Source organism: Ostrinia furnacalis, unplaced genomic scaffold (assembly GCF_004193835.3).
Source record: "Ostrinia furnacalis isolate ACB-3 unplaced genomic scaffold, ASM419383v2 OfSCF7173, whole genome shotgun sequence".
NCBI classification, from domain to species: Eukaryota; Metazoa; Arthropoda; class Insecta; order Lepidoptera; family Crambidae; genus Ostrinia; species Ostrinia furnacalis.
Window position 1 is genome coordinate 358652 of NW_021137412.1, and position 14628 is coordinate 373279.

General features: G+C 39.1%; 1 protein-coding gene and 2 non-coding genes across 3 annotated transcripts; 2 read left to right on the top strand and 1 right to left on the bottom strand.

Moving 5' to 3' along the window:
* Nucleotides 1-846: 846 nt before the first annotated feature.
* Nucleotides 847-3280, top strand: GOBP1 (general odorant binding protein 1). Its single transcript, XM_028319334.1, has 3 exons — nt 847-1059; nt 1364-1544; nt 2044-3280. Exons 1-3 carry the CDS (start codon nt 940-942, stop codon nt 2229-2231), a joined length of 489 nt encoding a protein of 162 aa, XP_028175135.1. The 5' UTR covers nt 847-939; the 3' UTR covers nt 2232-3280.
* A 79-nt stretch (nt 3281-3359) lies between these two features.
* Nucleotides 3360-3431, top strand: TRNAA-UGC (transfer RNA alanine (anticodon UGC)). The gene has a single exon. It is a non-coding gene; the product is annotated as a tRNA-Ala (tRNA).
* Nucleotides 3432-3985: 554 nt separating this feature from the next.
* On the bottom strand, nt 3986-4057 carry TRNAW-CCA (transfer RNA tryptophan (anticodon CCA)). The gene has a single exon. It is a non-coding gene; the product is annotated as a tRNA-Trp (tRNA).
* Nucleotides 4058-14628: the final 10571 nt, after the last annotated feature.

A 14628-nucleotide genomic window follows, 5' to 3' on the forward strand; every position in this document is an offset into this window, starting at 1 on the left:
TTCCTTTAGATACTGATTTCGATGTAACTCGTGAGAAAAATCATCGAACCGCTAATAATTATGTTTTTATTACCACCTGCAATTTGCGGCGCGGTCGGTCCCGCAAGCCGTTACTCGTCTGCACCAATTATTAGGGATAAACCATAAATCCACGTTGAAAATATAATTTGGACTAGCCATGTGCGGAGTTGCAACAGCTGCCTTGCAAATCATAGCGAAATCTAATACATAAAAGCTCAGGCTACGCGCATGGTACAGGCAAAGCTTTCTGAGGAGCTCAATTGGAGCGCTAAATTGACTGGGTAGTAAATATAGAGAGGTGTACCTGTACAAGATCAAAAGTACTAAATACTTAACGTTCATTAAATATGTGGATTGTTATTACAATGTAGAGGCAACATAGGCACTGGCAAATTCCATAATGATGTATGTGTATGTATGTATCTATGAATGAACTCCATCTTGCTAAATACATAAAAAATTGCGTGTTATTAAGCCTTCCATCTAGCTAATCTCGTGCATGCAAACTATGCAAAGGCATCTTCAGATCTGTAAGTAGTACTTACGTACGTTTGCGCAAATTCAACATACATTAATAGATGCTAATTGCTATTTTGTGGAAAACACTTATAGCTAATTACACCATGAAACTTATGAATGAAGCGGACTCACAGCAAACGCGCATCTCATCCTTCACCGGATTGCGCGTGTCAATTAAAAGGCCTCATTACTGTCGGACAAGTGAGATGGGCAATCACAGGCATCATGCACAACGGGCTCATTATATCGTAATCAGGCATTACAATGCAGCAATGCAAACAAGAAAAATGTGGCCGCCCGCGGGCCCGCCTCTTCGCGGTAGGAGCGTAATGAGTGAGATTAAGCCGCGGCCGTGATTAGCGGGGGATATAAGCGCGCGCGCGCCGGGAGTCGGCGACCATGGCGGGCGCGGCGCTGCTGGTGCTGGCGGGGCTGCTGCTGCGGACGCGCGCCGACCTCGGCGTCATGACCGACCTCACGCTCGGCTTCGGCCAGGCGCTGGACCATTGCAGGGAGGAGGTAATGGCGATTGATTTAAAGATTCAGAATCTTTACATTGTTGTTGAGTCATTTATTATATTTTTTACTGCAATAATAATTATGGTCTTTGACTTAATATCATGCAAATCTGTGATATTCTGCGAATAAGCGAATTTATTATAAAATAATATTTTTATCTGAACTACGAGTATATGGCATTGCTTGCTTAAATAAAGCTTCCAGCAAGTCAGAATCTGCTCTATAATATAGACTATTTTCTGTTTACCCTTAACAAATTCATTCGTATGTTGGTCTAAATAATTTCGTTTTGATTGTTCCCCAGTCTGGCCTGACGCAAGAGAAGATGGAGGAGTTCTTCCACTTCTGGAGCGAGGACTTTAAGCTGGAGGCGCGCGAGCTGGGCTGCGCGCTGCGCTGCATGAGCGCGCACTTCAACCTCATCACCGACGTCAACAGCATGCACCACGCCAACGCCGAGAAGTTCGTCAAGAGCTTCCCCAATGGTGATTCACCTACACTTTTCAATACTTTTCTTAAAATCTCATTGTTCTGCTGTTGGAAGATGATTCGATTCTCCACATTCCTCCTTCAGCTTCAGCCTTTAAACTTAAGTTTAGTATCGAGTACTTCTTTTATTGGCATCATGCATCATGCGTCGTAAGTTCATGTTAGCCTGAAGCCTCTAATATGCGTAAGATTTTTCGGAGGCTTGGCAAAATAAGGCAATGCTAAATAACATGTCGTAACGTAGGTACACGTAGACAGTGATTTGTTGTGCAACTGTTTGAAATTAATTATAGCTAATCGTATCCAAAACAATCGACCCCTTCAACAACCTCTTCACGTCTTCAGGTCCGGGGTTTCCAGAGTCATTTTGGTTTGGGTCTACCATGCCATTTGATTCTGATTGTTCCTTCACAGATTCACGGGTCTCTTTCTGAGTGTACCTCATCTGGGCGTAATTTTGCCTGACTTGACTTCTCTTAACGCGTCTGCCAACAGGTGAAGTGCTAGCGGAGCAGCTGATCGGGTTCCTGCACGAGTGCGAGCGGCGGCACCACGCCGAGGCGGACGCGTGCTTCCGCGTGCTGCACATGGCGGCGTGCTTCCGCGACGCCTGCCGCCACGCGCGCCTCGCGCCCACCATGGAAATGCTGCTCGCCGAGTTCATCATGCAGGCGGAGACCTAGCCTCAGCTCGCGCCAATCTCAGTCTGAACCTCTACCACGAAAAACTTTCGACTTCGAATCGTCTGCGTATTCGAATCGCCATCAAAAGATTTGGTATGAAAACATAACGCCGCTAAAGTGACAAAGTTCAGGCTGATTTTTCAATCATCGAATAACTTTTTATTGAAGAATAACTTTGGCACATTACAGTTTCAGTATGAAACAAGTCAAAATGATAAGTTTATTCTTCAGTTAAAATATATCTGACGATTGAAAAATCTCATAAAATGCACGAAACTATTTCTGACGTTGAATTCGAAGGTTGGGTATCGAATTTTGTCGAATACGCAAACGATTCGAAGACAAAAGTTGTTCGTGCTAGAGGTACTGGACCCGCATATCAGCGTCCCTACTCTTCATAAGGATATCTTATTTTCTGATGTAACCGTCGCTCTTAAATATGCCAACGTCACAAGATTGCTGAGGGAGACAACTTGAAATCATTTTGCAAAGTAACCGCACAATTACAAATATTCCTTCTGTCCCCAAGTGATCATCAGTATATAGTTTACTGTGGAATCACTATGTTCACTCTATTTAATTGCATTTTTTTTGTTTCTGACTGAATTCCAGTTACTACACTGCGGTTGACTTGTCAAGTATCAGCAGATTATACAATGCCCGGGCGATTAAAATCACTTTTTAATGAGTCCTATTTAATTGAGTAGGTACTATAAACAGCACAAATTATTTGTAGCTGTCTTCTTTATCATGTTGTCTCTCTTCTCTATCAAAACTCGTATGTCTTTGACTAAAAACTAAAATAAGTAGCACTTGCGACTATTGAGAGCCTAGATTTAGTTACTACATACTTATTTGTGATTACTACTTACTTACTTATTATTATAACCTAATTATATTATTAAAGTTACGATGCAAACGGCGAACTGGCTTCCCAAAAGGACTCTATTTAATAGTTAATATGAATTTAAGATAAGATTTCTCAAGGTGTGGTAATAATTCAATTCAATTAAATGTTTAACTTTGAATTAAATGTTTAATCAATCATTTTCAGGCATTTTTATTTTATTGTTTTGTAATAACGATGGGCTTAGCTTTGAATTGACAATTTCGACCTGCGCACCAAGCGGGGATGTAGCTCAGTGGTAGAGCGTTCGCTTTGCATGTGAAAGGCCCCGGGTTCGATCCCCGGCATCTCCAATTTTTTTGCCAACTACTACTACTAATTTTATGAGATTATTAACGAATATTTCAGTTCTTTTTGTTCTCAAAATATTAATATTGAGCAAAACAGCAAAAAGGTTTTGCAGTAGTATGAAGATTTAATTACATTGTTTTTAATTAATTTTTAATACTTAAAATATTTAGGAACGTGAAGCACAAGATAAGTAGGCTCTAAATAAGAGTTTGCATTGTACAACTTTGAAGAAAATGAGCCAAATTCATCTCAATCTTACTGTTCTGTCCTATTGTAACTCAATACCCGTAGTCGCCATGTAACAGACAGGAAGACCCGTGAAAACTATTGTAAACGATGAAGTTTTATTGGACACCCAACGAGGGGCGTCAATGCTAGGAAAAACAGGCGTGACAATTTCGAACGCACTTCAGAGGGGAAAAATATGTTTCCCTTGGAAAATTTAGAAAACAAAATAATTCTCGGCAGTGGGACAAAAATAAGAGAAGCTTCCGTAACTTAACGATAAAACAAAAATAATATAGGTACATAATCTTGAAAAAAAAATTCCTTTATGTGACCCCGACGTGATTTGAACACGCAACCTTCTGATCTGGAGTCAGACGCGCTACCGTTGCGCCACGGAGTCGTTGTGCGAGTTTTCGAAATTATCAAACACTTATGGAAGCAAGAATGGGAATTACTGCATTAGGAATTTTTTCCTGAAAATATGCGCATTACGAGTACAAGCGCCTTTCTCACGTCACATTAATGTAGAGTCTCAGATATTTAAGCACTTTAATTTGTGTTAGTAAACAGAATCGGAATCAGAATGTTAGTCACTGCTGCCACCTAGCGATAGTATCCGGTAATTGCACCTCAAGTGTGGTACCAACGCGGTAACGCTAAACAAATCCACCTACTTCATAAATGATCGGGCGGTAGTACATTTAAAACTCACTTTTTGATGAGGGCGCCACCACAACCTCCACGTTGACGTAGCTTATGGCACCTGTAATAAAAAAAAACATAATAAATGTTGTTATAATATTACATACCAAATCAAATTTGTACAACTACATCGTACTTGTTTACAAAACATAGTAAATAAATACGTTCGCCAGAAAAATCCCCGGCTCTATGCAAAATGATAATGATAACCTTTTGCTATTAGTAATTATTAATCATTAATTATGACCACATAGTAAAGTACCGTATACAAACAAATGAGGATGACGAACAATAAATGCCCTCTATTTGAAGAGATCATACCAAGCAGGCTCTGGATTGGAACCCCCAAGGAAAACGCAAACGTGGTCGCCCCAAACAAACTTGGCGGCGCACTGTGGCAGACGAGGCGAAGAAGATCGGCAAGACTTGGAGCGAGATCAAACACATAGCTCAAGACCTAACGCGATGGAGGACTGTTGAGGACGCCCTCTGCCCCATCTAGGGGACATAGGACCATAAGTCAAGTAAGTCATTTGAAGAGATTGCTCTAAAGTAGTAGCCGATTAATTATTGTGCTGAACTCTACCTAATACCGTAGGCGCGCGAGTTCATGTCCATCCTGAGGAATGCGCTAGTGCTGTTACCTAACTAATTATGCTAATGTTGATATCGATAATTATTACCAATTAAGTAGGTCAACGTACCTTATCTACTTATTCCATATTTTTTGCAACTTATAAGTAAGTATAAGTATAAGTAAATAAGTAAGTAAGGCCCCGATGGACATGAACTCGTGCGCCTACTGTATGTACTTAGGTTCTTAAATGAAACCTATTTTTAATTTCATAATCGTAGGTACTGATGGTGAGTTTAGACATCACGGTCCTTTCACGGGGGTTGAACTGTGGGTTTCTTGTGAAGGTTCCACGGAGCTCTCTAAAATGAATCTACTTAAGCCCGTTTTGACCAAACTTTTATCCGGGAATAACTCCTGGTATAACTGGCACATTAACAGTTTCAGTATGGGAAATATTTGTCAAAATGACAAATTTATTCTGAGAATGATATACTCTTGTTTGGTCGTATCCACCCTTAGCAGGTCAAACCAAAGAAAGTATTATTTACTCTGGTCTAACTCACTCGTCACGTCAGATTTTGCATTACTTATGTAACTACATAAATAACAATTAAAAAAAACAAGTCATTGTTTACGTCAATAAATTAGGTAGATATATTTACTCATTCCGTTCTTTGAATTCATTCGTCATAAAAGGTGTAATTTAATAATTATATTGAACTTCTTACAAGTAATTTCTTTATGCAAAATAACATTTAATTTCTTCGATCAACAACACCAACTACTTGATATCGGGTCAGCGCAAAAGTTTTAAAGAAAGAAGAGAAGAAGTTCTTATTTAAATAACTCCAACTCAAAGTAAGCGGGGTGTACCTATGAGAATTTTAAAGATTATAAAATGTAAATGTTAAATGAAATAAATGCCAGAAGAGATTAATTACAATAAAATAACTCACTTCTCAAGTGCGCTCTTATTTCGCGCGAATCGCGAGACGTAATTTTTACGATGACCCAATATCTAGTTGGTATTGTTGATCGAAGTACCTATAATTTAAAGAAAAATATAATACCTAAGTAATACTCAATTGACTTAGCTGGATAAGCATCTAATTTAAGTATGTAAGTATAGTGGGCAGGTGATAATATCTTTTCAATTCTTTGCTCTACAAACATTCTAATAAAGTATGAGTTACTAGCTACAAGTGATAAATAGTATATACCTACTATACGACGTATTTACTCAAGTGTCCTTTTTATTTCATATTTAGATAATTCAAACATCTACCAAATCGATCGGTTAATAAGTTACTACGCTTTAATCATGCAAATTTTCCTTGTGGCGATAAATTCGCAGACAGTATAAATATAAGAAGCGGCGGGACAAGTCGCTGAGTTGTGTCTCGTCTGTCGCGTCATCCTACCGGTCCGACATGTTCTGGAAACTGGTCCTGCTAGTGGCGGCGCTGGGCGCGGTGAGCTGTCAAGTGGAGCAGAGCATATTCGCGCAGCTGTATTACCCGCCTGTGGCCTTGAACGCGCCGAGGTCACAGGCGAGCACCACTGAGCCTCCAATGGGCCCCGAGCGGCTAGAGGTGCTGCCGCTGCTGGCGCGCGCGCGCAGGAGCGGCTTCGGCGCGGACGCGGCGCGCGAGGGCAACGACGCGGCGCTGGCGCGCGTGCGCGACCGCCTCCACGACCCCGCCTGGATCCCTGAGATCGTGCAGAGATTGTACAGGCAACAATAATGACACCAAACATTTTGACTTCAACGTCAATGAAAAATCGAAGATTGAAGAATTATTTGAATTATTCAACATCCCTTAACGTCGCTCTTCGTCAGTTCAAGTTAGCATTTTGGCTTAGATACGTATGTAGTACCAGTGTCATAGTGTGAATGTGTACAACGCGTAGGCTCTATGAGAGAAAGGATAGTAGATAAAGTAGGTACAGAAGGACTTAACATAATATGAATGTGGGTAATATTGTACTCAACTAACAGCAAATTAACCTACATCCCAATATTTGTGCAAGCTACGGTTATTTTTATGTGTAAAATTAATCTACATAATTTACAATTATTTATTTACTCATGAGCTGCGACTCTACACATGGAAGGAAATAGCTACCTCTTAGTTTTAAAGCTCTCGCTTAATTAGAAAATATGTAGATACTTACCTATTTATAATTTACTAGCTGACCCGGCGAACTTCGTACCGCCTTAGCGTAGAGATTTTCTTAATATTTTTTTCCGTAAGAACCATCCTTGGACTTCCACAAACATTTAAAAAAAAGAATTATCGAAATCGGTTCAGCCGTTCACACGTGATGCCGTGACAACGCGAAACGGGTTTCATTTTTATATATATAAGATAAGATGTATCCGTCAATATTTTACACTACTAAAAATCTTCACTTCATAAAGACTGATTTATAAGCATAAATTTTTATTTTGTCTCTACCCTTTTGTTTACGTCGCGAAATGCTTTGCGCATACTCACTGGTCGATGGGGACGGCCAGTGGGTTATGTGGGGACTCTCCCCGACTACTAAAGGCGGGGCCTACCCACTAAAACCCGACGGTTTCCACCAGAGCCGCGAGTTATTGTCCTACTAGTTGAACATTCGTCCGCAGCTCCGCCTCAGGCCCTCCTCCAGTTGTTTTTATAGAGGTTTTCTCCCCGCGGCCCTGGTACAACAGGACCCCCGGCCTGCCGTAGCGGGTTACGGTCTGCTCCATGCCGCTGCTCAGTCAGCTCTGCTGATCAGAGAAGTACCGAGAGCGGCCCTCCAAAGAATGAACCCGGGCAAACGCCCCACCAGCCCCCACCTGTGGGGGTTTTTAAAGATGTCCCCTGCATCGTGGCCCGAGCAAATGCCTCGACGGTCCCCGGGCCACTCAATTGTGGGTTACGGGTTGCCCGACAGGCCCGCCGAGTTGACGAGACCTGCCGCGCAGGTGAGAAGTTAACCGCCCACGTGAACAGACCACGCCGACGTTACCCAGGGTGCACCACGAGGAGGTCCCTCACCATCGCACCCCTTTTGTCTCTACCCTCAGTCGAATGTACCTGCATTAATCATAATATTATTGTGTTTCCTGTCTGTTATTCAACATTGCCTTAATATTTCTAAAAGGAGTTACTTTACAGGCGTATCGCACGCTGATGTGTGGATGACAGCACAACAAGCTAAACACTGTGGCAACTTTATGTAATTGCGATAAGAGATATTTTGCAACAAAAATATTTATGTAGTATGATGTGCTGTGGACTGTGGACCTACTTAAAATAATAATACAAAGATGTTGATGTATTAAATGCACTCTATGTAGGTAGGTATGTAAGGAGGAATGCATAGTAGGATTAACATGCACCTTAAGTAGAGCTACCCACTTACTTACTAGTAGTACCTATATGCAGCTTTGATATTACAAATGTAATGTAAATAGATACCAAACAAAGGTACCAGACACATGTTAAGTAAGTGCTATACTTATGTCACGTACGCGTGAAACATCGACGATTGTGCAACGACCAAGACAAATAACGTCACGCGGATTTCCCCGCGGGATATTAAAGGTAAATAAGTAGTAAGACTGCACAGTAAACAAATAAAAACCACATGCCTACATGCAGCAGCCGCTAGAAAATAAAAAATATTGTCTTGGCAATAAATTACTTTTACCTTACCTACTTTAGTTGCTCGCTCAGTTAAGTAACTCATCATTCATCATCATTTCAGCCACAGGACGTCCACTGCTGAACATAGGCCTCCCCCAATGCTTTCCATGTTGATCGATTGGTAGTTAAGTAACTATTTGTCTCGTAAGTAATTTCTTAAAAAATAATGATGAAACTAGAGTATTATCAACTTGTTTATTATTATTCTGTGGTATTATCTGCATCGCGCGGGCTGCAGAGCGTCTTATGAAATAATTTAGGTAATGACTTGGGGCTTTCCGGAATAATTGTACGAGAGTAACGCCATCGCTGGCTAACTGACCGGGCTACCACAGAATCTCGGCTCATCAAAAAGTCATTTACTTAGAGTATTGTTTGAAAGAAGTCGGTTAAATACACCTGTGGTTGGCTGGTAGAGAATGCCACCCGGCATTTTAAGTCCGCCACTGGACAGCGTTTATGTGCAAAAAGCTTAAATAAATACAATAAAAAATAGCACTAAATATAGAGATGAAACGGATATCCGGTAACTATCCGGTAAGCCGGATATCCGGCCTAAATTTACTATCCGGCCGGATACCGGATATTAAAAAACTACGACAATTTCCTATTAATAAAATGAAATACATTAATCTTTAAGATAAACATCAATAAAATGGCTTATTATAATGACGGCCTTTAAAAAAACTAATTTCTTTTTCTGGGCTATTCACTCTAATGACGAATACATAAATAGTAAATATTGTTATTTACAGTGTATAGTTTTACAGTGGTGTTACAGCTTTGGTGCCATAGTAATAAATGCTAAGACGTGTTCTGTCAGAATACAGCACTTTTTTTTTGGCCGGCACTTTAGATTTTGAACCAAAAATGTATGAATCGTGGATGATGTCCTTTTCGCTATTCAATCACACACTCACGATGGCAACCGAAATCGCCCGAATTGATATGCCTCCTAGACAAGTGGCAAAATCTGACATTCTATTCGGACTGATTCGATTTTCGAAAAGTGTGACTAGTCTAGTCTACTAATAGATCCACTGATCGCATTCGAAGCACCTAAACTCGTCACGGCATGCAACGAGACAATGGGCCAACTATCCGGCCGCCGGATATCCGGCTATCCGGCCTAGCAGCTGGCCGGATATCCGGTATCCGGTATCCGGCCAAACAACTAACCGTTTCATCTCTACTAAATACATAGTAACTTTACAAACTCTCGCTAAATTTAACAGTCGCTCTATGTATTTGGTGGGATGCAAGTGCAACTATAAAGCACTCAAGGTGTGTGCGATAATCCAGGCGATCCACATAATAAATACTAGTAGTACCTACATTAAATAAATAAATAAATAAAAATAAAATAAATATCCTTGGGCATTTTACACTGCGCTTCTAGTCCCAAACTAAACAAAGCTTGTACTATGTGTACTAGACAACGGATATAAACATACTTAAATACTTTTTTTTTGTAAATACATACTTATTATACATAGAAATCACCCAGTCCAATACAAAGTTACAAACAAATATGTTCATGCACACAAATGTTTGTACTGTGCGGAAATCGAACCCGCTACCTCCGGAATAGTAGTCCGTTTCGAACCACTACACCAAACGACCGACAAATCTTGGTCAAATCAACTAGTTCTAGTAAGTACCTACTTAATCAAATACTACTTATATTGTTGTGCTTGTTGTAGAAGTTGACAACACAAAAATCACAACCTTGCGGCCTTGGTCGAAAAAACAACAAATGATGAAACACCATTATTACAATAGGTTCATGGTACCACTGCACTGGCTGCAGTGTGCAGACCTGAATAGCGGCCGTGGGTCTTTCCTAAAACGCATGTACACTGCCGGCCGCGAGCAAAGTTTTTTCAAAGTTTTTTGTGCTTCCACGTGTGATCGGACGGCGACACTGAACTGACAAACAGGAAATAATCAAATCACCAGAACTTTGGATGACTAACGCCCGTATTCACAAACATTACTATGAGGTCTCACAGGGCGCGTGGACGCACAAGGTGACATACGAACCAATCACAGAGCTCTATTCAATGCTCTGCGTTTGATTTGCTGCTTCACTTAAGCAAGCATCGTTTGTGAATACGGGCATAAGAGCTAGTAGTAAGTATTTAGGTGAATAACATAGAGCAAAGTAATATGGTGATTATGTTTGTTTTAAATGGTTAATAAGCACAAACTGACTTCCGATCTATCAAAAGCGAGAAAAGCTTAAAGTCTTAGGTACTTAATCCCACGATTACAGCATTTATTATTTACTAGCTGACCCGGCGAACTTTGTTCCGCCTTAATGGCAATAAATAAGCAGACTTTTTTTTTAATTTCGAACGGGATAAAAAGTATCCTATGTCCTTCTCCTGGCTCTAAACTACCTCCCTGACAATTTTCAGCTAAATCGGTTCAGCCGTTCTTGAGTTATAAGTGGAGCAAATAACACGACTTTCTTTTATATATATAGACTAGCTGTGCCCGCGACATCGTCCGCGNAGCGCGTTCAACCAAACAAACAAACAAACAAACAAACAAACAAACAAACTCTTCAGCTTTATAATATTAGTATAGATATAGATTGTGGAAATAACCGCTCGGTGTATCACTAAAATAAATAAATAAAAATATGTGAATAATACAGTGTGAGTCACGTTAAAGTGTACATATGAAAATAAATAAAACTAGACCTATTTTTATCGACAAAAAAGAGGTCAAAAATTTTTTGAGATTTTTTTTTAATTTTTTATAGAATTTTTTTTCTTCCAATTACTTATTGTAAAGAAAACGTAATAACTTTTAAACTAAGCGGTATATCCTGATAAAATAAAAACAGTAATAATGCTAAATAACAGACAATACTGAAGAAATACATAAAATACCCAGAAAATGCCAGTAAATAATAAAAAATGAGACTTTTTGAAAAAAATCTGCTTAAAAATTCGTATTTTTTTGGTTATTTGATAAATTTCTCAAAAAAAATGCCCCTATAACAGGTAGTTTTTATTACTTTGTATTATTCTCTATCGTATTATCTTTGTAAAACCAAAAATCGCATGTCTCTATACCTATCACAACATTTGCTATGATCGTTTGAACAAAGGCCTGCCACAACATTATTCTCCGCTACAGGTAGAGACAATTTTAATTTTGCCTAAAATGCTTATTTTACTTCGAAATCTTTTGTTTTTATTTGCAATCTAACTTGTTTTTATCAAAATTACAAATCTAGAGCCATTTTCATTTTCGTTGTTAACGAAGCGTTGAATGGCGCGCCCGGAGAGGCTTAGTTCAAACTATCATTGCAAACGTTGTGATAGGGATAAAGACATGCGATTTTTGGTTTTACGAAGGTAATACGATAGAGAATAATACAAAGTAATAAAAACTACCAGTTATAGGGGCATTTTTTGGAGAAATTTATCAAATAACCATAAAAACACGAATTTTTAAGCAGATTTTTTTCAAAAAGTATCATTTTTTATTATTTTTTGGCCTTTTTTGTGTATTTTATGTATTTTTTTAGTATCGCCTGTTATTTAGCATTATTACTGTTTTTATTTTATCAGGATATACCGCTTAGTTTAAAAGTAATTACGTTTTCTTTACAATAAGTAATTGGAAGAAAAAAAATTTGATAAAAAATTTAAAAAAAATCTCAAAAAATTTTTGACCTCTTTTTTGTCGATAAAAATAGGTCTAGTTTCACCTAATTTCATATGTACACTTTAACGTGACTCACACTGTATTATTCGCCTTTTAGTGAAATGGCTGCTTGAGTTAATGCAATCCCAGGCGGAACCGGCAAACGGAGTATGTTACGATTACGATACAAATCTCGAGTTGGAAAACACGCTGATGTCACGAGCAGCTGGCGCTGTGGTTATTCGACGTAAGTTAACTCAGCTATTTGGGTATTCCTCATAATCGTGTTTCTAATGCCCACCTATTAAATTTTGACCTACACCCACGTGCAGTAACTTCGGGGAAAACTATTTTAGTTTTAGAAATGCTTTTGTTGTTAGTGATAAAATGTACTAAGTAAGTACATACCTATCAATATTTTTGTAGGTTTTTTGGTATGGACGTTTTTGGTAAGCAAATAATGAGTAAATTTCTGACAGGTCAAGTATGAGTATTTTTAATAACCATTAATAAAATGAAGTCATAAAAACTGTGAAAAAATGTGCACGTGCAGAAAATTAAGAAGGAATTTCCACATAGTACCTACCTATTAAAATGTTTAGTCATGTGACAAAAAAAATCTTTTACGACCCAATAAAAAGTGGCTGGGCAGTTTATTTTCAACACAGTGTATGATGGTAGAGCGTATACCCGCATATAAATATGGTGCATCGATAAGGAAAACCAGTCTGTGATCTGTTGGAGACTGTTTGGCATCGACCATGTTACGATTACGAGTTGCCAGTGTTCTGTTGGTGATGGCCGTGGCTCACTGCCTCCCCGTGCAACAATCAGCGGAGCAAGACAACTCTGTTCCTCCGCCACAACCACAAATACTTCTGCCTGCTGCACCAATACCTGGCGAGAAACGTCTGAGCCCGAGCATCGACGTGAAGCGACTCCACGTGGTGAAAAAGCAGCCGTGTGTGAGAACTAGTGAAAACTTGTGCGATAGAGACTTTTCGTATATTTATGAATTCGATCTGCTGCCTGAAAAGGTAGTTAGTGGTGACCACGTGAAGAGATTATCTAATCCCGTTTTTCTATAGACTTATTAGGTAGGTATAGTGTTTTAGCTAATTTGAACGTTTTAAATACTTAGTGTAAGTCAAAGAATAACTATAAGTAAATTATTACTGTTTAGTGAATGATTACGAAGACTGTTACTTATAATGTATTTTCCTTGTAACGATGTGCCAGTGATATCTTTTATGTTATTAAAATACCAAAGTATAGATGTGTTCTGAATTTTAATATTACCTAAATTACCTATTCCAATTTATCAGCCGTAAATTTATGAAAAAAAGACTAATACATAACTGTAGGTATTTAATAGGTACGTACATTAAATAAAAGGTTTGTTCTAATTTTCATTTCTCTGTGATGAAAAGGAGAGGGGCAAGTAGGCCTAGAAACCTTTTTAATGCCCTCATACAAGAAACTCATAATTATTTGCTAATATTTTGTTCATTACCTACTTAATTAAATTAGGTAAAGTAGACTACACCTGAACTAAGTTTAGGTAGATGCAGTCTAAGGTGGTGATAAGTGACCAATAAGTGCATCAGGTGAGAATGTTCGAGAAAGATACCAGAAGGCAAGTAAATCAAGTAAAATTAGCTGTGCCCCATTACTTAGGTACCTACAAGTGGGGTCCCCTACGTGCAGGTTCGAAAAACGTTATAGCGATGCAAGCTGTTGCGAATTATTTTTCCACTGCCCATCACTGCTGCCCATAGGTTCGAAAGCTTAAGGACTCAAATGACGTAGTCGCGAACGACGCTGTTTCGAAAAACATTTTCAATGTAACAGACAACGTTTTTAAGATCCTACTAATAGTATGCAAATTGCTTAGTTATTTTTATATTTAATAATTTGTATAATTAAGTACGAAATATTGCATACTGTTTAAAATAATCTATATTAATTATTATAAATGCGAAAGTAACTCTGTCTGTCTGTCTGTCTCTCTTTCACGCCTAAACCACTGAACCGATTTTGATGAAATTTGGCATAGATATAGTTTGAGTCCCGAGAAAGTACATTGGATAGTTTTTATTCCGGTTTTTGAAACAGGAACGCGCGTGATAAAGTTTTTCTGTGAGAGACAAATTTCCACGCGGGCGAAGCCGCGGGCGGAAAGCTAGTGACAAATAAATCAGTCACAAGCAAGTTGAAGGCAGTGAAAACGATTTTCGAAACAGCGTCGTTCGCGACTACGTCATTCGAGTCCTTATGCTTACGTCTGGCTTTCGCGGCGTTTTGTTGGGCAAATAATCTTGTTCCTACACACGGCTGTACGGAGCCCTA

Excerpts from the sequence above, each read along its gene's own strand:
- GOBP1 (XM_028319334.1), top strand. The coding sequence starts at position 940 with ATGGCGGGCGCGGCGCTGCTGGTGCTGGCGGGGCTGCTGCTGCGGACG. Across the intron at positions 1,060-1,363 it reads TGGACCATTGCAGGGAGGAG|TCTGGCCTGACGCAAGAGAA; the intron begins GTAATGGCGATT and ends ATTGTTCCCCAG. Across the intron at positions 1,545-2,043 it reads CGTCAAGAGCTTCCCCAATG|GTGAAGTGCTAGCGGAGCAG; the intron begins GTGATTCACCTA and ends GTCTGCCAACAG.